Source organism: Aulostomus chinensis, chromosome 14 (genome assembly GCF_037954235.1).
Source record: "Aulostomus chinensis isolate RoL2024-O1b breed Wild chromosome 14, RoL_Achi_v1.0, whole genome shotgun sequence".
Lineage (NCBI taxonomy): Eukaryota > Metazoa > Chordata > Actinopteri > Syngnathiformes > Aulostomidae > Aulostomus > Aulostomus chinensis.
The window spans coordinates 16541742-16561478 of NC_141333.1; the positions used below are offsets into that span (position 1 = coordinate 16541742).

Consider the following 19737-nt stretch of genomic DNA (forward strand, 5'->3'; position numbering starts at 1 on the left):
ACATTGAAATACATAGATGCAAAGGTAAATATGCTAACAGACATGCTTCAGATTCAAAAATGCTCGTTTAAAAAATAATTACCATGATAAGAGCTAGTGATTAGGAGGATATGCATCAGCCATCTGTGCTGAATGCTGTGTGCTGCTCCCTTGTGGTAAAACCTCCAGGCTAACACTAGCAGCTGTTCTGTCACTGATGCTACGTCTCAGTGGTAGCATGGCACAGACTTTTCCGCCCACCTACATGAACACCACAAATTTCAAAGACAAACACACCAGTTTGGCTCAGTGGTGCTTCTGGGAGCTCAGCAAACCATGTGGACGAGTGTGAACTTTCCAAAGATCAACTTGTCACAGTGACTCAGGAAACATCCCTGAGGTGAGCCATGGGAGACAGCTGGTGCCGCTCCACTGGCTCAGGTAAATGCCAGAAGCCCCACTTGGATACAGTAGCTTGCTGACACACACACACACACACACACACACACACACACACACACACACACACACACACACACACACACACACGGTTGCATCTTGAAGGAACACAGGTTTAGCATTAACACCTGTCTCCAGAGAATAGGGATGACTACAGAATGAATGCACCTGAAGATTCACACACGAGGATGCAGGGGGACGGCGAGGCGGTTTAGTGTTGGTCCTTCACACTCATCAGCTTGAAAATGATAACAAAAGCCACCCTGAGTGTGTGTGCATCCTCACATATGGCTGAATATCTGTGAGAAAGTTGCATCATACAGCAATATTTCTAAATAAAAGTATTGTGTAAGATACGAGAACTTAACAAATAAAACACATAAAAACAGTGCAACCTGTTGTGCAGTGTAACCACTGAGTGTTTCTGCATGTCTGATGGACAAATTATGAATTAACAATGCACAGTGATGAATTTACTAAATATGTTTTGCACACACATAGACCTCTTTATCTTTTGTGAGAGATAGAGATTTGAAGCAGAGTCGATGTACCCTGTAGATTTACTGCTCATTAGAAGCAAAAATATTGATTGCATTTGTTATTTCTCTGCAATATGCAGTAGTATTTGACACAAATAACAATTACTTCAGTTACTGCAATATTCCACTAGTATGACAGGTGAAATCAAGCAGTTTGTTGAGTTTCTCCCTGAATATAACTGTTTTATCGTCCAGGTTTTCCTCAAAAACTGCAGTACTCGTGATGACCACTAGATGTCTGTAGAGTAAAGGGGATGCAACAGTATCGGCCCTCAGTTTAGAGGACTCAGAATCATTTCCTCTGGCCTTCGCCAAATGTTCATACTCTGAATAACAGGTGACGGCGTTGTGGCTGCAGCCATGTCACCATCCACTCCTGTAATAGGATTGGTCTCACACACACACACACACACTCACACACCCCTCAATGCTAAAAGCAGCACCAGCAGGCGACCAATATTAGTCACACTGTCACCATGGCGAAATCAGGAGGAGGCAAAGTAGCAAAGAGGTTTCAACTGTGTGTGACCATAGTACATTACAGAGGTCATCTCCATCCATCCATCCATTGTCTATACCTTTTATCTGTTAAGGGTCGCAGGGGTTGGGGGGGCTGGAGTCTATCTCAGCTGACATTAGGTGAGAGACGGGGTTCACCCTATACGGGTCGCCAGTCCGTCGCAGGGCCATCAGGAGCAATTAGGGGCTCAGTATCTTGCCCAAGGATACTTTGACATGGACACCAGGGGACGTGAGGAGCAAACCAGCGACCCTTCGGCTGCTAGATGGCCGCTCTACCTCTGAGTCATGCCGCCCCCATGTCAACTCTTAGTTCAAAATATGTCATTAATTTGTCTGTCATCACAATGCTGCCTAACACTTTAGTGAGAGTCAATTTGAGGCCTTTAAGGTGAAATGTGGACTGCAATGCAGACTTGTAGTCATTCACATCAAGGTGAACTTACATAATAATGCCTTCCACTGAATTTTTTATTTGGGTGTGGGGGGGCTATTTTGGTTTCCTTTGAGAACTTTCAATGGTCTGTGGCTGTGTTGTGGTCTCGCAAGCCTGTAAATAGTTAAAATGATCATGTGGTGATTTGGGTTTCTGGATGACATTTGGCCACAACATATTCCAATGAATTACGCTAGATGAAATGGAACGGTCTGGACTCCAATGGATAGTAACAAATCAGTGTGCAAATTTTGTGGACAGGATAGGTCTTTAGGGGACCCCATGTACTGGAAAAGCATCAATTTGCGAAAAAGACAAAGGAAAAACAAAGTTAAAATCTCTCTCATGATCTGTTTTGAGTTTCATGGCTGCACGTCCTGACCGTTTTTGGGATGCACAGCAAGCCAATGTCATGATGGGAGTGCAGATGAAACATTCATCTCATGTCAAGTTTGAGAATCGGTCCGCTCCACTTTGGGGATGTTTGAAAGAAGATTGATTATTTATAAGGCTTGAAGCTGGAAAATAAGAAATGTAAGATTTACCATTTATGGGTATGGATATGTTTGTGCCTTGTTTTTCATTTTTACTTCCAAAATCCTCTCTGTAAACATTAATCTGCCACTATTCAATATGTATAAATATCGGTGTTGTTTAAAAAGTAAAAGTCACTTTATATAAATACATGTTGGCTTAAGCATTGCTGGTGCATCATGGAGTGGAAGAAAAGACATTTTGAATCCCTCCACGGATCCTGCGGACTCAGCACATTTTTCTGCTGGTGAGCAAAAGTCTGAATCACGTTGTGCTTTTTAATGAGGTTCAGTGTATTTTTTGGAGCGGCGATGACCTCATGACGACGCTCACTCCCTGATTCTCTCCCTGAGCAGCTCAACAGATACTGAAGATCAACTAAATATGACTAAACATCTATTATGTCTTGTTCTGTGTTTTGTCCAACAGTAAAGGAGAGGCGGCCGCAATCGAGACAGAGCTCTTGAGGGACTACAGGTTTGGACAACAACAGCTGATAGAGATCTGGGGACATGCGTGTGCTCTTGCCATTACTAAGGTCTGCAAAACTTCTATCAGCGCTGCTTTTCTAACTTGGCTGTTAGTCATTTTCATTACTTCATTGGGTTTTGTTTAACACTTGTAATAAAGTGGCGACACAGAATTCAGTCACGTGTCTTTCACCCGATAACATCACCCCCGAAAAGGCTGGGACAAATATTTCCGTATGTTTTTATTGTGAAATTAGACTTTAACAATACGGCCATTTTAGTCTCAAAACTCTGGCCCATTGTGCATGTGTGTGCGCGCACATGTCTTTCTATTCTTGTGTGAACCGATCCTTGAGGACATTTTGACATGTGAGGACATTTTAGCCAATTCTCACAAGAATGTCCATTCCAATTGTTGTTAGTGTGTGTGTGTGTGTGTGTGTGTGTGTGTGTGTGTGCGCGCGTGCGTGCATTCATCAGTATCCTCACTAGCTGTATTCTGGTGTACTTTTGGGCATTTCTCTAAAGGATATTCAACATCAAACATTACGCCGCCATGTGTCATTTGTCTTCTGAACATTTGGCACACACAGTTACTGGATCAAGTTTCTGTATCACGTTCCAGCTAAAGGAAATTTAAGGTAATAATGGCATAGTAACAGAGAGATGCGTACAAACACAGAGTCTGGAACTATTCCTGGGATGATCAGCTCCTCGGCCTCTACACTGCACTACCACTCAGCGATCCATTCCCAACAGTCTTAAATTTCATCACAGAAAAACATCGACATGTTCTGCCACATTGTGTTCCGTGTGATAGTGACAGTTTGCTTGTACATGAGGGCAAAAGGTCACGCTTGCTGCTACTTTACGGTTTGCATGATTATTATGTGATGGAAATGTTTTAACTTTCAGACACATCTACTTGCAAACATTTTCGCAGCTCTTCTTTTGTGGTGTGGTTAAAGTTTCATTTTGCCGTAATCTGGACTCTGTCAAACAAAGAGTCTGCGGAGGGAAGTTAGGCATCAGACCAGACCGCTGATTTTGTTTGAGCACCATATTGGTTCCCTCTGTGAGCTCTTCGACTGGCTTTGATGAATATGCGTCTTTGGTGAGATGACATGAGATGAGATGAGAGAGAGAAAAAAAGGAGACAAGGGCAGGAGCGATAGAAATACAACACATCCAAGTGTTAACATCTGATGAATTAGACACCTAAAATATCTTCTGCAAAGTTTTCCAATATCCCCCCAAAAAATGTAAAAAGGGAATAGAAGCATGAGCACAAAATTAGAAAGTAGAGCTGCTCCCAATAAATTTAATGTGATCCCACCACATGTTTCCGACATGTGATGAAGGGCTTGTAACCGAAACGTTAAATGTGGTGAGATCACATTAACTTTATTGGGAGCAGTTCTAGTGTGCAGACTTTCTAATTTTACACCTTTAATATCTTCCTCCAGAACAAGTGACATTAGAGAAGCGAGAGGAAGCCAGGAACAACACTCAAAACATGATCTTTCTGGGGTTATTTGTTGTGCTGCAACAAATGTCAGACGAAATGATAACAAAGCATATGACAGTAAATACAACATACCAAATAAGATCATATGAAAATGTAGTTTTGAGTACAAAATGTATTGGTTGATCTGATTGAAGTTAACTGGGATAGACACACGGTTCCAGCACCGCCCAAGTGGCTTTACTTTTTCTATGTTTGTCTTCTCCCGTACTTCTGAGAAACAAGCTATCTGTTGTTTCAGGTTGCATTTTATGTGGGTTGGCCCCCGAAAAAAAATGTACCCACCATTTTATAAATAATTGGAAAAAGCCTTTTGGTGCCATTGTGCATCACGTTATGGACTCCATACTCGCAAATCCCTCACCCTGCAGTGTCCCTGGGGACTTCACCACATGTGCACGGTCCACAGGTTGATTTACTCTTCGTCAGAATCAACCTGACGGAGACAGAATCAGGACAGGAGAGTGAACGAATGATGGACTTGGTTAAAAAAAAACAAGTGAAAATGAACGGTGCCGCTGTTGGTATGTAAACAAATTGTCTCATTTTACAAGCTGTTATCTGGATATTGTGTTTATAGCTTTTATTGCTGCAGGTTTTATGTATTTGTTTAAGGGGGCCAGGAGAAAAACACAGAACTACTCGTCAAAATTTACTAGTGTATGACAAGCTTGGTTTGATAAAACATATTCAAGCATTAAAGGAAATAAATAGTAGAGATTCCAACACTGTACTCCAACGTGCAGGTATTCATGACTTTTCCTGCAATTTTTGGCATGATGTATTTATCCAAAACTTTTCCAGGTCAGAAAATGGCTATTTTTTAAAATTCTGCGCCTTCTGCAGATACTTCTCATACGAATGTGACGTGTGAGTTTTAATTGGTTGGAGTTTCTTCATGAAGAAAGTTTTGTAAAGCAGCATTATGTCATTAAGTCAAACAAACGTACATCTTTCTTTGAGAATGAGCACCAACATTTTCAAGAAAGTGAAATGGAAACGGGCGACCGTGAGAATGAAAAAGAGGAGCCCAGTAAAAGCTGAGACAGGCCGAGTGGCAGCTTCAGTCAGAAGGAGAGACGTTGTGTTCTCCCTTAAGAGCGTGTGATTAAACCCACCACATCCACTTCCCCTCTATTATCATGGGCCACTGCTGGCCTGCTGCCTGGCCCTCCACCACTGGACCCAGCAGCATAGCCTTACTAAACAAACATGGCCTGGACGCCCAGAACGCTGCTGCCCACAGCCACCAGCAGCACGCTACTGCCTACATGACATCACCGCTATTTAAGGACAATTACAGTGAAAGGAGATGCAGACAGTCTGATTTCACTGCTGGCCTACTGCTACTGGCTTCCAAATATACCACACAAACAAGCGTGTGCGTGCACACGCACGCACACCTCCGGTTGCCAGATAGATTATAGGTTTTCTGTAAGTAATCCCTTCAGTGCTCCAGCAGCAGCCACAGCCACCAGGTCCAGACTGAGTGTGTGTTTCTGTATCAGTCTGAGGCTTTTCAACACCTGAGTGGAGACAGGAGACATTTTGTTGCCACACAGCAGTAAATCAGTCTACAGTTCAGCGGAGATCTAACGCTGCAGTCTGCTTTCCTTGCACTAACATTAACACACTGGCTTGGTGCGCTTATGTATTTGTGTTTTTAGGAACCTGATGGTGTTTTCTCAGGCTCGCTATGTGTCTCAGGCTGATTGGAGGTGAAAGCACATGTGCCTTTAACATCTATTTCAAAGAGGTATTCCCAACGGAGACCTTATTACAATCAAGACGGACGTATTTGTGTATGCGTGAAGGCATCCTAGCAACCCCGAAGCCTGCACCTTTCTTCTAATTGAGACATTACTAAAGTTACTGCCCATTTTTAAAAGCCACTAATAAAATAATAAATATTTGGGGGGGGGGGGGTCTGTTGTAAGTAGGACCTACATGGAAAACATCTGGTGCTGTCAGACTGTAATGTCATAATTCCAGCTGCCTACTCAAAGAAAGAAAATGTGAAAAGTTCTCTGGGGAAACTGATAAAGAGAGGCAGCCGTATCGCGGACCAGCCCGACACATGGAGCAACACATCTGTCGGCACTTGTAGAAACTCCTGAAAAACATCATAAATACCTCAAATACTGGAAAACAATGGAGCAGGTTTATTGCAAGTCCATTTTTTTTCTTCTAAAATAATACTGATCACATGTCATTTGTTGCCAGGGCAGTTTTTATTGACAGGTGTGACATCATTTTGGAAGATTATCACAGACTTCTATCAATTGTGAGAAAAAAAGAAACTACTCTGCCTCAAAGTAGTAAAACTCTGTGTTCTTTGGCTTCGCTGAGGCCTTTTTCAGGTGTGTAAAATCAACAAAAAAGTATAAAGAATTCATTGGTCAATAGCTGTTTTTATTGATTCATTATTTGAGATTGCTTTGGCAGCCTTTCTTTGGAATGGTCATGGTCTCCTTGGAAATTCTTGAAGTTTCTTCTTTGCTTCTTTGTCAGGAGACAAATGATTCAAAACATTGAAGTGAGCTGCCTGAATTAATGTGGTTTGATCCATTTATAGTCGTTCCCTTTCAACAGTATGTGACTCTAATGGTTTCACCAGCAGCACGAACTGGTTCCAGCGCTGGTATCACTGATCCCTCTAACGGGACCTCCAAGCTCGGAGAAGAGATCAATGTGAATTAATGTTTAATATGAAAGCATAAAACAGAGAAGGCAGTGGCAGCATCGGATTTTTTTCGAAGTCTATGAACTCAGCCGAAGACGCTGAAAACCATACTGATATACAGCGTTCACGTTTTTGTAATATTCCCTCTTCCTTTAGCCTTGTTTTTGTCTTCATTAACTTCTGAGAAAAGAATAGTGAAAAACAAAACACAATCCTGTGAGAAGATGTGGCTCTACACCCACTAAGAGTGCGTGTTCGTACGATGGAGACAATGCGAAGTCAATTGGAATTTGCACGGCTGCAGTCAGGTGTTAATGTTTTCTTGTCATTTAGAAAAGTTCATTTTCATAATGACTCATAACAGTTTTGTGAAATGAAATTATGTGCTGGAAATTATATCTTATGATGCGTCAGCTCAGTTAAGGAATGGTTCGATTTAGGCAGAAAAAAAAATACTAGGAAAACATTATGGTTTGGGCTAAAGTTATGGTGTAAACAGGATTCAAATGGGGCTGTCGCAAAGGAACAAAAAACATTTGGTTAAGGTTCTAAAAATATTGCAGGTTAGAGTTGGGGATCCAAACAGGATTTCAGCGTTTGCTCCTCGTCGTCTTTTGTTTGTTGGACCAAACCAAATGCAGACAGTCTTGTGTTTTAATAACCGCCGCCCGTAGCGTGATGTTGTCATCTTGGATCATGAAAAAGATCCTAATGAATTTATACTGGCATTAGCGCCACAATGTGATGTGACGTTATGAGGTCGTGGTCATTACACATATTTTCATTACATTTTCATTTTCACTGGAAAAAAAATATTGTTTGGTGTAGCTTTCAGTCTCCTAGCAACCTTGAGTCACTTGATACAGGTGAGTTCACAGCTGGCGATGGCACTATCAGAGCTGGATAGTCCTCACTGGCCAGAGGTGGTAATTTTCCTCCAGGGAGCTTGACATTATCCCTTATTAGGTTTCAGATATGAAAATGAAACTTAATGTCCTATTTTACTCTTTTTTACTGTCTACTCTCCTCCCTCAGCGTCGTTCTTGGCTGACGTTAGCATCGGTCCAGGGGTCCTCAATCATTATGACACTGGTGATTTCTCAGCTGAGCTGTTACAACCAAGCTAACGTCTGCTGTCGCGTCTCCTGGGTTCATCTTGCTATATCAAATTATACAATTGAGACAATGACCTATTTTTCCATGCTGCTGCGGCTATATCAGTGGAATCATGCTGATTCAGACGCTCACAATTTGGAGGTCAAAGGTCACGACGATTCCGTCAGTCTTTAAGAATCAGCATGTGAGGTTTCACTGTTAAATTAAGTAACATTTCATCCCTTAGCCTGTAAATTATTTGGTAATTATGGTGTGCTCATATAATAATTACAGGGTACAATAAAACATTTACAGAGGACTTGTAATGGGTATCATATAACTACTTTTTCCAAAACTTAGCCGAATAATTACAGGCTATAGCGAGGTGGTTATGAGAAAACATAAAGAAACTAGACATGGTTAGCTGCCCGCAAATGCCAGGCAAGGGGTAACCGTCAAATATATCATACTCATCGCTTGCCAAGAAAACAATAAAATGTCAGTGCACAGAATCCATGAAGGCAGAAGGAGACAAATCAGAATCCAATATGGCTGCAACAGGAAGTGAACGTTCCAGATAATAGATTTCGGCAAAAAAGAAGTGGTCCTGTTAAGGGCTTGAATTTCTAAAATGAAGATGAACAAACTAAAAAAAAGAACCTCAAAAATCAAGATTGTGTAAAAATCAATAATCCAATATGGCTTCCACAGAACATGACCAAGAATGACCAAAACATGAAAGGCGGGTTCTCTAATGTAACTGTGACTAACCTACATCTATATTTTGAATATCTCACCACCATCTAATCTGTATAATAGCAACATTACTAAACTCCTCAACGATTTCCCCCGGTTATCTTAGAGTATAAGCACAATTTATTGAATATTTACATCTGTTTAACATTTCAATTAAATTCTCCAAATTCCTCCTTTTTTTTTGCTCTTATCTTGTTTCTATAATTAATTCTTTTACATGTGCCACATCATTACAAAGTACTTGCAATGTAATTTGTAGGCTACAATCTAAAGCCTTATGTCTACTGTGGTCATGGTCTATTTATAGCAGTGATAAATGCAACATGTGTTCTGACACACATTTATTGGGCTCTAATTGGTCAGGATTTCCAGAAGCTGGCGTAAACTGTCTCTATGCATGTCTGGTGAACTAATCTTTACATTCACTCTTGTGCCACCAAATAGTTGAGTTAATGAAATAATCTGTAATGTGACATAGGGTTTGAAGAATTGATGGGGCTTTCAGTAATAATGAGTGAACACACACACACACACACACACACACACACACACACACACACACACACACACACACAAAGCTGTATCGTTCAGGTGTTACTGGGAGGATTAGCCACTCTGGTTGACAGCTCTGCAGGCGATTACCTGTCTTGTTTAAGAAGGTGCAGGCTGATTTACGAGGGAATGTGCAGGCAGTTAATGAGGCAGATGCCAACAGCCCTCTGCAGCTGAGACGGAAAGTGTGTTAAATACGGAAGCATCCCACGGCGAGGACACTGGCATTTTTTCCACTGCTGCCAGGGTTGATTTAATGAGACCGAAGCTTTTCTCATAGAGGGATGAGACAATAGTGCTGGAATGCCTGGCATGATGGAGTGGCACGGACCGGATAGCCTGAGCCCTCTAAGTCTGAGGGATAAATACCACATACTATCTGTCTTCTCCTCTCGCTTGAGTCGCCCCATTGTTCTCTATCAATAACCATTTCTATTTTTCTCTTCCCTAGATATCTCCTGTTCCTAACTGCTAGCTTCTATTTCTTTCTCTACCCCCCCAGGCTTACCCTCTGAACTCTTTAGCAAAGAAACAGCCAACAGTTCTGGTGATCTGTGGACCAGATCAGAACGGCTCCATCGGCCTGGTGTGCGCGCGACACCTGCGCATATTTGTAAGTAAGCTACCACACTACTTTGGAATGCACAAAAGTTAAATACAAGACAAATTATATGTTTAAAAGTCTGATGAGAACACACATTAGGCAATATTACAAAAAACCTCGTAAACTTTAACTCAAGTCAGCCCTAACAGGGGTTCCGATGTGTTTCACAGAATATTAGTTCAGCTCCTGTTAACGGCTCGGAGCAGTTATCCCATTACCCTCTCTGCAAGGGCACTCAGACAGTCATGATATCATGCTATTGTTACTCCTGTTAACGCTGTCTGCATCATACACTCCGCTGCCACTTTTATATGATGTCATCATGATCGCGATATCTGTAGGCCTCATCCTGCCAGGTACCTGCAGATCGATCCTCTCAAAACTCATCATGACTGGGAGTGAAAGAGTATCTTTGTGCAGGGCGCTGTCATCCTGCCCTGCTCATGTGACTTTATTGTGGGGAAATATGGGACGTGTGTTTCAGCAGTTGACTTTACAGTGGAACCGTCTATACGTTTCACAGTGTGCGTATGACATACGAGATTTATAGTGCAATAGCTCTGGTTAAAACCATGTTAGATGGACTTGAGCAGCCTGATAGCTCTCTGAAGAGTCTTTTTCTCTGCTCGGGCTATGGCTGAGGTCAGAGGTCGACTCTGCAGGAGATGTACTTTACTGTCATTTTCCAGAAAATTAACAAGCAGCCGCAGTGTTAACTTTGAAAAACCCTAAACAACTGAGCAGTGATACCACGATCCAACCTCTTTTCATTCCTCCCCAGACAATTTGTTGCTGCTTTATATCTAATTTTATTTGTTTGAAAATCTCTTTCATTCACCATGTCATGTTTTATTTTTTTCTCTGCCTCATCTGTTCTTGTATCAATATGCTACATGCAGTATTATTATTATTATTTGAGAGCGAACTACACAAGGCCGACTGAGACAACACTTGTCAGAGTTCGCTCTAACTTGAGAAACTTGATACTTACTTGGACTATGAATTGCTCTCCTGGTGTAAGGGTGTATGTTTTCCATGGTGTGATGTGATCCCTGTCAGCAGGAAAACACGCAGGCGTACACGTGAGACACACACACATTAACATACACATATACAACAAACCACACACACGCGGCCTTGACTTCCTGATGCGGAGCTGTAAATGTGATCAGACAGAGTGTAGAAATGAATCATCAGTTACAGTCTAACAGGCCGACTCGCTTCACATGTCACTGCAGGACATCCATGTTCTCTAAACCAGTTTGTGTCTTTGATTGTTTCCACTGATGGTAACAGGAGAAGCATCATTGATTAAAGTTTATTTTGGATTAAAATAAAAAAAAAAAGTCCTATGCACATTAATTCTTGTGTATTTTTCACATCATAAATGTAGATGTGATGTTATTTTTGGCTCATTAATACCTCTTAAGCCCCAGGCCTTACACAATCACAAGGGCTAAATCAATAATGTAGGACACAAAATAAAAGTTTCAACAGTGAGACGACCATAGAAGTGTCAGAGTCAATATACTGTAGATGTTACTGTTTCGTAATATATGCAGCTCTGGGCCCAGGGGTTCAACTGATTTTAATGCCGTTGTTTTAAAGCTTCGTCAACCAATTACAAAACCAACTACAAAACATTTTTCAATAGAAATTCTTGAGAAAAAATTATACAGACTTTCAGATGGATAGAAGAATATCTCTCAGGCAAAGGAGGCAAAATCACAGGAAGAGTGCCAAGAGTCTTACATAGTGGTCAAACTGTGAAATTACAAGTTTGGCATCTGTCATTTTATACACTGTGATCCGAAACTACCTTCCCATGGACTTGCGTGGATGCATTTTTTTTTGAGCTTCCCATAATTAAACATCCATCCATCCATTTCCTTCCCCTTGTCCTGTTAAGGGTCATGGGGAGGGGGCTGGAGCTGGGGAGAGAGGTGGGGTTCACCCTGGACAGGTCGCCAGTCCATCACAGGACCAACACATATAGACAGACAACCATTCACACTCACAGTCACACCTACGGTCAATTTAGAGTATCAATCAGCCTCGTCCCCTCTTGATGACTTTGGACTGTGGGAGGAAGTCTTCTGGGTGGAGTCTGCATGTTCTCCCTGTACCTGTGTGAGTCTCCATGTTCTCCCTGTTCCTGTGTGGGTTCTCTCTGGTACTCCAGCTTCCTCCCACAGTCCAAAGACATCAAGAGGGGACGAGGCTGATTGATACTCTAAATTGACTGTAGGTGTGACTGTGAGTGTGAATGGTTGTCTGTCTCTATGTGTTGGCCCTGCGATGGACTGGTGACCTGTCCAGGGTGAACCCTGCCTCTCGCCTGTAGCTGCTGGGATAGGCTCCAGCCCCCCCACAACCCTTAACTCGAATAAGCGGAAGAAAATGGATGGATGGATGGATGGATGTTTTCTCCTCAAAGACCATGTGCTAAACATTTCTGCCTCACACACCAACGAGCAACTTTCACAGAAATAAGTGAGGCCCACCTCCAACTCTGCATCCAGTTCTCTAGCCATGAGTCACACATGGCCAAAGGATTCTGTCCTTTAGATCTCCTCACTTCACTCCTAATGGACTTCTGTGTTTGAAAACAAGACACTTCACCCCTCAGAGAGAGAGAGAGTGTAACTGACAACGGCTGTGCCCTTCGCTTGTTTCTGTCTCACGCTTCATTTCTTCTCATGCTCGGCGACACCGGCCCTCACTCCAAGCTCTTTCTCGGTCTCACACAGTTTATGTCAAGTTGATGCTGCAACTACCGATGAGGTTCGAGGACATAGTGGCAACCTCAGGGGGAACACATACACAAACACTCACAGGCAAAGTGGGTTGTATTTGGTTTGGCTGCTCAGCCTTTGCTCCCTCATGATGTTCAGCTTTGGATCTTGAAATGGTCACTTAATTAAAAGACCCATTCTGAAGTGCCAGGTAAAGGCTTTAATGGTAAAATTCCACAAAATGACCCAAACCAGAACAAAACGACGTGTATTCAAACGTGCCGATCACTCTTCATTTGGTTTTATTTGGAGATATAGACCTATGATGAATTATAATCTACCCGAACGCAATCAAATGTGTTTGTTGTTGTGCTGACAATGTTATAAAACCAGCAATGTGTTTCAATCTGGGTACTTTATATTTACTGAAGAAATAGTCACAAAAACACAGTTTACAGTTATTCCTGTGTGCGATCTTGAGTGTGACCGCGCATTGATCTTACTGTCTGACACTTAAATGGAGTTTCAATGTGGTAAGCACTAGCTTTTCTCTCTGGATTTCTCACAATTTTGGAAAAGTATTATAAAAACGGCAAGACTATGTTTTAAGATTTACAGTACCTTGGCAACAATTCAAAGGTCATAGATCACAGGTGCTTCCTCTTGGCATCACAGACTTGTCATACTATAGTGGTCTGGATTTCTACTCTTTCCAGCCTTCAGATTATAAGGGAAGTATTCAGTCAGGAAGCAGACAGCAGAACACTGCTACTTTTGAACACTGGACAGTATTTTTCTCTTGTCTTGAGAGATACAGTCAGTGCTCTGAAATCACTGGCCATTGTCTTGATATTACATAACCTTTTCCTCTATTTTTGTCTTTCTTCCCTCCCCCTGTCTGTTGTTTTTCCCTCACTTGCCTCATCTCTCTCAGGAATATGAGCCGACCATCTACCACCCGAAACGCTCGTCTCACAGCCTGCATCAAGACTTCACAGTTCAGTGTGAGAAGATGGATATCCCTTTCCTTTCTTATCTCCCCACAGAGGTTAGCAGCATCCCTTTTTTATACTGTAAAAGGAAAATCGACATGTGCACGAACTCATGTAGTGCAACTTCAGTTTTTACATGCTCAGTTTGAATAACAGCTGTCAGAAAAGGAGAATATAAACAAGTGTTGTTTTTTTTTAATTGATGATAGATGTTAGGATTTGGGCAAATCCGTTTTAGAATGATGATAATAACTGAAAAAGAAAGAAGGAGATGGAGGAAAAATCCCGTTCCCCTGTCTACCTCTTGTATGAGGTTAGAATAGCTGAATTAATGGGGCATATGCAGTGTTACAGTGCTTTTAATATGAAAGTCTTCCATTCATCCCCAACAACAGCACATCAAGACGATGCCTGGGGGAAGCACATAAAGTCAACTTTATTAGACACCCACTTGATTTGGCTCTCATCATACTCAAGTCTGGATTCTGATTTAGAAGACTACTGTAGAGGAGGTGAACTCTATTTATTCATGCAGCGGTCTTTTTCTGTTCAGGTACAGCTCATAAACGACGCCTACAACTTGGTGATTGATGCTATGCTTGGCCCAGAGGACGATGCTTCCAACATTAAGGAACCCTACTCTGGGATTCTGGTCACCCTGAAGCAAGTCAAGATCCCCATTACCAGTGTGGATGTGCCCTCAGGTCTGTATGATTAGACTGGAGGTTTCAGGAGCAGACAAAGAACGTGATATATGATCGTTCTGGCAGCTCTGTACAAATCTTGGCTCTCAAACAACAGTTTTCTATGTCTGTCGGCACACGTGGATGATAGATTTTTTTGCTATTGTCAGCATTTTGTGAGCTCATCCTTCCCCAAAGGAATGCTAACAAAACAAACTGTCACAATAGATGCTTTCCTACTTGCAGAACTGTCATAAAACTATCCACCTTTTTGAGCTGAGGTTGGATCACCATAGCTCTGTGGGGGAATCATTTTTTATCACTTACTTCAGGGTTTTCCAGCAGAAGAGGAACCCACAGTGATGTAAGTGTATGTAGCCTGGTTGAACACGTGCGCTCATGCAGCACCAGCAAGCATGCATAAACCAAGTACACAACTGGTGTTACGTGGGGTGGCATGGCTCGGAGGTAGAGTGGCCGTCGACCGAAGGCTGGTTCAATCCTCACTTCCCCTGTGACCATGTCCAAGTATCCTTGAGCAAGATACTGAGCTCCTAATTGCTCCTGATGACCCTGCGACGGACTGGCAACCCCCCCCCCCCCCCGCAACCTTTAATGGATAAGCAGTATAGAAAATGGATGGATGGACAACTGGTGTTAGCTTTAGTCTGAAAAAATAAAGTGACACGGGATGAAATAATCAGAATTGCCTCAGAATGATGGGACTATTGATGGTGTCAAGTGTGTCAAAGGGAGAGCAATAAATAAACATGCAATACAAATTTAAAAATTTTCGTAAAAAATGTAAAGGAAACAATATAAATGTAAGGGTGGCCAGTGGGTCACATGATGCAGTGAGTAAACCTCACTTCCTGACACCTTAAGAAGTGCATAGTTAACTGACACTCGTGCCTGTGGGTTTCATTCTCCTTGTTGGGGCATCTGCCTCCTACACTGATGGTATGTGGTTCAAGTCCAGTGGTGGATGGTACTTTCACAGTGCAGGATATATAAACACAGGGATGTACAGTATAAGATGATATAAACAATAAGAAGAACTGCAACAACTTCCGTGTGTGCAGTTTCCCTAAAAAAAATGTGCTACATCTCTGCAGTTAGATTATCTGCTTCTCTCTAAGACCGCTGATTTTCTTTCCCTTCCTCCTCTTGTTCCTCAGGTTGGGACGTAGAGGAAGCAAGTCAGGATGGGATAAACCCAGAAGTTCTTATCTCGCTGACAGCACCAAAGAAGTGTGCCACCAGTTTCTCAGGGAAGCATTTCTTGGCTGGACGCTTCCTGCCTTACGACATCCAGAAAAAATATGATCTTAATCTCCCGGAATACCCCGGCACAGACTGTCTCATCGAGTTGTAACACATAGGAAACATAAGAACCGGTGTGGCCAGTCCCCATTTTGAAAGCATAATCTAATTTTCTTGTTTTGTATTTTATAGGTTGTTACTGTGACTTAATGTTATCAGTTGTGATCAGACTACACTGATTTTGCTGTTGCGCTACAGTAGGACGATAATATTTAGAATCCGTGGTTTAAGTCATGTCTTTTTAGGGACCAGAGTTTTTCTGTCCGTCTACTTGTACAAGCCGTAGCATTATAAACAGGATTATTTTGCAAAAGATGGACTTATTTTGAAGGTTCACATTCTGATATATTTATGTTTATATGTTTAAATTTCTATTGAAACGCAGCTGTTGGTTTTAAATGATCTGTTCATGTGTTTTTGATCGGTTTGGTAGGCCTGCACTTCCACATGACTTTTGCTTTCAGTTACTGAAGTAGCTGTTTCAAAAGGACCTGAGTTCTTGTTGAATAAAAGAAAAAAAAAAATGGGAAGGTCAGTTTTGTTTTTGTAATCTAGTTGTGTCTGGGCGCACCACGAAAACAATAGCAACAAAAATCAAGATACTTTATTGTTGTCGACGCACCGACTCCCTGGTTCAGCACAGTCAGACGATTGGACAGTGAGCCCTCTGGTTAAAACATGAGAAAGTCCACATCGGGGGACATGTTAAGGTACTGGCTGGTACCTTCGAAAAAACTAATTTTGCAATCCCATTCTAATACTACGCTTCAAAACTTTGACACAAACCACCGTATCTAAATGTTTTAGGTTCCTAAACCTAACCAGACCTAAACCGTACTAAATTTCCCAGGAAGACGCTGTTGTTCCTAAAGAGTGATAAAGATTTCAAACCATTAAAGTTACAGTGCGCGATATGTTTTTAACTGACTACATGGCATTATAATACTAATGTGCTTTTTTTTTTTAAACTTCGAGGTCATGTGACCTCGGTGGTTAGGACCCAACTCAATGCAGAGCCTGTTCATTGGCAAAAGGAAGTGGTTCTAGATAAGAGAATCCTGCTAAAGAGGCTCGGCTGTAGCCTACTACATGTTTAGTAACAGTTTCAGCCATAAAGGGATGGATTAAATGTTTTGAACATCAAATGACCTCGCAAAATGAATCGTTCCACAATCAGAATACGATCCAGTTGGTCTGAAAGCATTTCGAAGGACTGTACGCGTCCGATGTGAGGAACATACACTTATGTGGAAATATGATGCCAGATGCCTTTAACTGCTGCACGTAGATCATTTCTCCCTCCACCAAAGAATCCTAATTGACATTTATTGGCATTGTTTCTCTCTGTGGTACTGGCACATAAATTATAAGAGATGCTGTTCCTCCTCGTTAAGAGGTGGTGGTAGTTTCATATATTTGAATGAGATCAGGTTGACATAGACATTAATTGCACATTCCTCAAGTTGGTGTCACGCCTATTAGAATTCTCTAATCAACGGACCCAAAAATAACAACCAGTGGCCACTTGCCCACCTACCTGTGTTATATCCTCAATGCATGCTATTACGCTTGGGCTGTTTGGATGAACTCCACCAGCACTTCTGTTTATTGATTCCCAACTGGATTCCATTTGGTAATGAAAGCCATAAACTGGTGTGATCAGACTATAACAGGCTGCAGGGGAAGGAAGACCTCTTATTATTGAGCCCAGGGTTGCAAGCTTCACTTAGAATGACTTAGTGAGGCTGCTGTGCTGTTGATGGATGAGGTCATTTGTATTTCTACTGAGTACAGGAGTCTCATTTGAATACTAATGCACTAATGCCCTGAACGTGTGCACATGTGTGAGTGGGTGTAAAAAGTCAGAGAAAAGGAATGTCTGTCTGTATTTTTTCACTTGATGGTATTAAGTCTGTCAGAGGCAAACTGACAAGCGTTGTAGAAATATGTCGGGGTGCTCAAATGGTCCTGTCTGTTATCCTGTCCCGCCCCTGTGAGGCAACAAGGACTTGTCACCACTCTGTCATTGGTGCCTTTCAGAAGATCATTGCAGTAATGAGCTTTGGAGTTGATGGTGGCTGGAGGAATCGAACAATTGTAACTGACAGTGGCAATTGTTGCAACATCCAGTGAGAGATAGTCTTACACAGAGAAGGAATGTGGTTGAAAGATTTAGTGGAGTGAGTAGCAGAGAGCAGCAGCGAGGCAGAACTCTGAATGAGGTGCTGACATTGTGCAGCAAAATAAAAAAAGAATGATGTCTTTAGTATTGACGGGGCTCACTTCTATTTCTTTTCTCAGTTTCAAAAACTACAGATGACAGATTGTAGTAGCGTACTGAAAGAGACACCAGACTGGTAGAAGGTCATAGCTGTCCCATAATATTACAATAGCCAGTGGTAATACAACCAGACCATAAAGATCCCAAACTTATACAAGATATTCACACACACGCACGCACACAGGCACGCACACACAAAACCTGGACCCTGTTTTTCTAACTTTTTTAGACAATTATATTAACAGCACAAACATGTCAGTGTAAAAAAATGCACTTTTAGTGGGTGTAAAGTGACATTAGCCAGTTGCCCCATTGGACTACATTGTAGTGTGGGGCTGCAGGCAGATCTGCCCTTAGTCATCCTGGAGTGATTCAAAAAAATGGTAACTTCCATCACTCGTATAAACAATTTAAATGTAAAATTTTTTATATATATATATATATATATATATAATATAATATATATATATTCTATCTATCTATCTATCTATCTATCTATCTATCTATCTATCTATCTATCTATCTATCTATCTATCTATCTATCTATCTACTATAAATATATAGGATCCTCATTGCAAAAAAATGTTCCCCTTTTAATTTTGTTCAAATTTAACTAATTCTATAGTGCATGTTGTAATAGTTTCATACTACGGATCAAAGTTATATTTAATCAATTTTCATTTTCACTTTTACAATGATATCGTGACCTCCCAGTTGGTCCTGACCTACACTTTGGGAACCTCTGATTCAGGTATCGTCTTCAAAAACCTTCTTTGATCTGTGCCTGTGATTGTTTTTTGCAAGGAATTTTTTTTTTTTTTTTTTTTACCACAATAAAAGTCTTGAGGCACTGATGCAGTTTATGACAATGCAAACATTTTTCATTTCACATATTTAAGTGCTGCCGGACACAAGATGATTCATACTTTATCACAAAGTTCATTCAACATTATACTTGTTCATGTTGAATTTGGGACCGGGATCAGTTTCCAAAATATCCTGCTCGTCGGACAGATTTTCACTGAGCTCAGAGATAATTTACACTTTCATCATTAAATGTTAAAACATGTCCACAACTCTAGCGAAGCTCGACTATGGGAACGAGACGCGCACATTTTTGACTGGAGGCATCACTTTAACCTCACATGTGTAACTCTCACTATACTGAGCATTTTATTACCTCCACGGAGGAGGTAATATGTTTGTTTGTTTGTCTGTTGACAGGATTACGTAAAAACTGCCAGGCCACGTTTCATGAGACTTGGATGAGGGGTGGAGCGTTGGCCAAAGAAGAAGAACCCATTAAACTTTAGAGCCTGAATGACTCACTTTCTGAATGAATCACTGTCTTTGACGGTGCAACTTTTTTATTTATTTATTTTTTTATTTTACATTTTCATTAATTTCTCTGGGAAAAATACATGGACACTTGAAGAGATTCCACCATATTTACTTTGACAACATTTATAAATTAAGATTCAAGAGAGGTCGTACGTATTTTTTAATTAATTCAAAGATAATAAATAAATCAATAATAGGTTGCAGTGGTCTTACAAGATGGGCTAACATGAA

At 41.3% G+C, this 19737-nt stretch overlaps 1 protein-coding gene across 1 annotated transcript in view; it reads left to right on the forward strand.

Annotated features, from left to right (window-relative positions):
* Nucleotides 1-17283, forward strand: part of yjefn3 (YjeF N-terminal domain containing 3) — a 46134-nt gene extending 28851 nt beyond the window's left edge. The window contains exons 3-7 of the mRNA XM_086224991.1: nt 2896-3004; nt 10050-10160; nt 13821-13934; nt 14432-14582; nt 15740-17283. Coding sequence (XP_086081117.1) covers nt 2896-3004; nt 10050-10160; nt 13821-13934; nt 14432-14582; nt 15740-15936 — 682 coding nt within the window. The 3' untranslated portion in view covers nt 15937-17283. The remainder of the gene's footprint in view (nt 1-2895; nt 3005-10049; nt 10161-13820; nt 13935-14431; nt 14583-15739) is intronic.
* Nucleotides 17284-19737: the final 2454 nt, after the last annotated feature.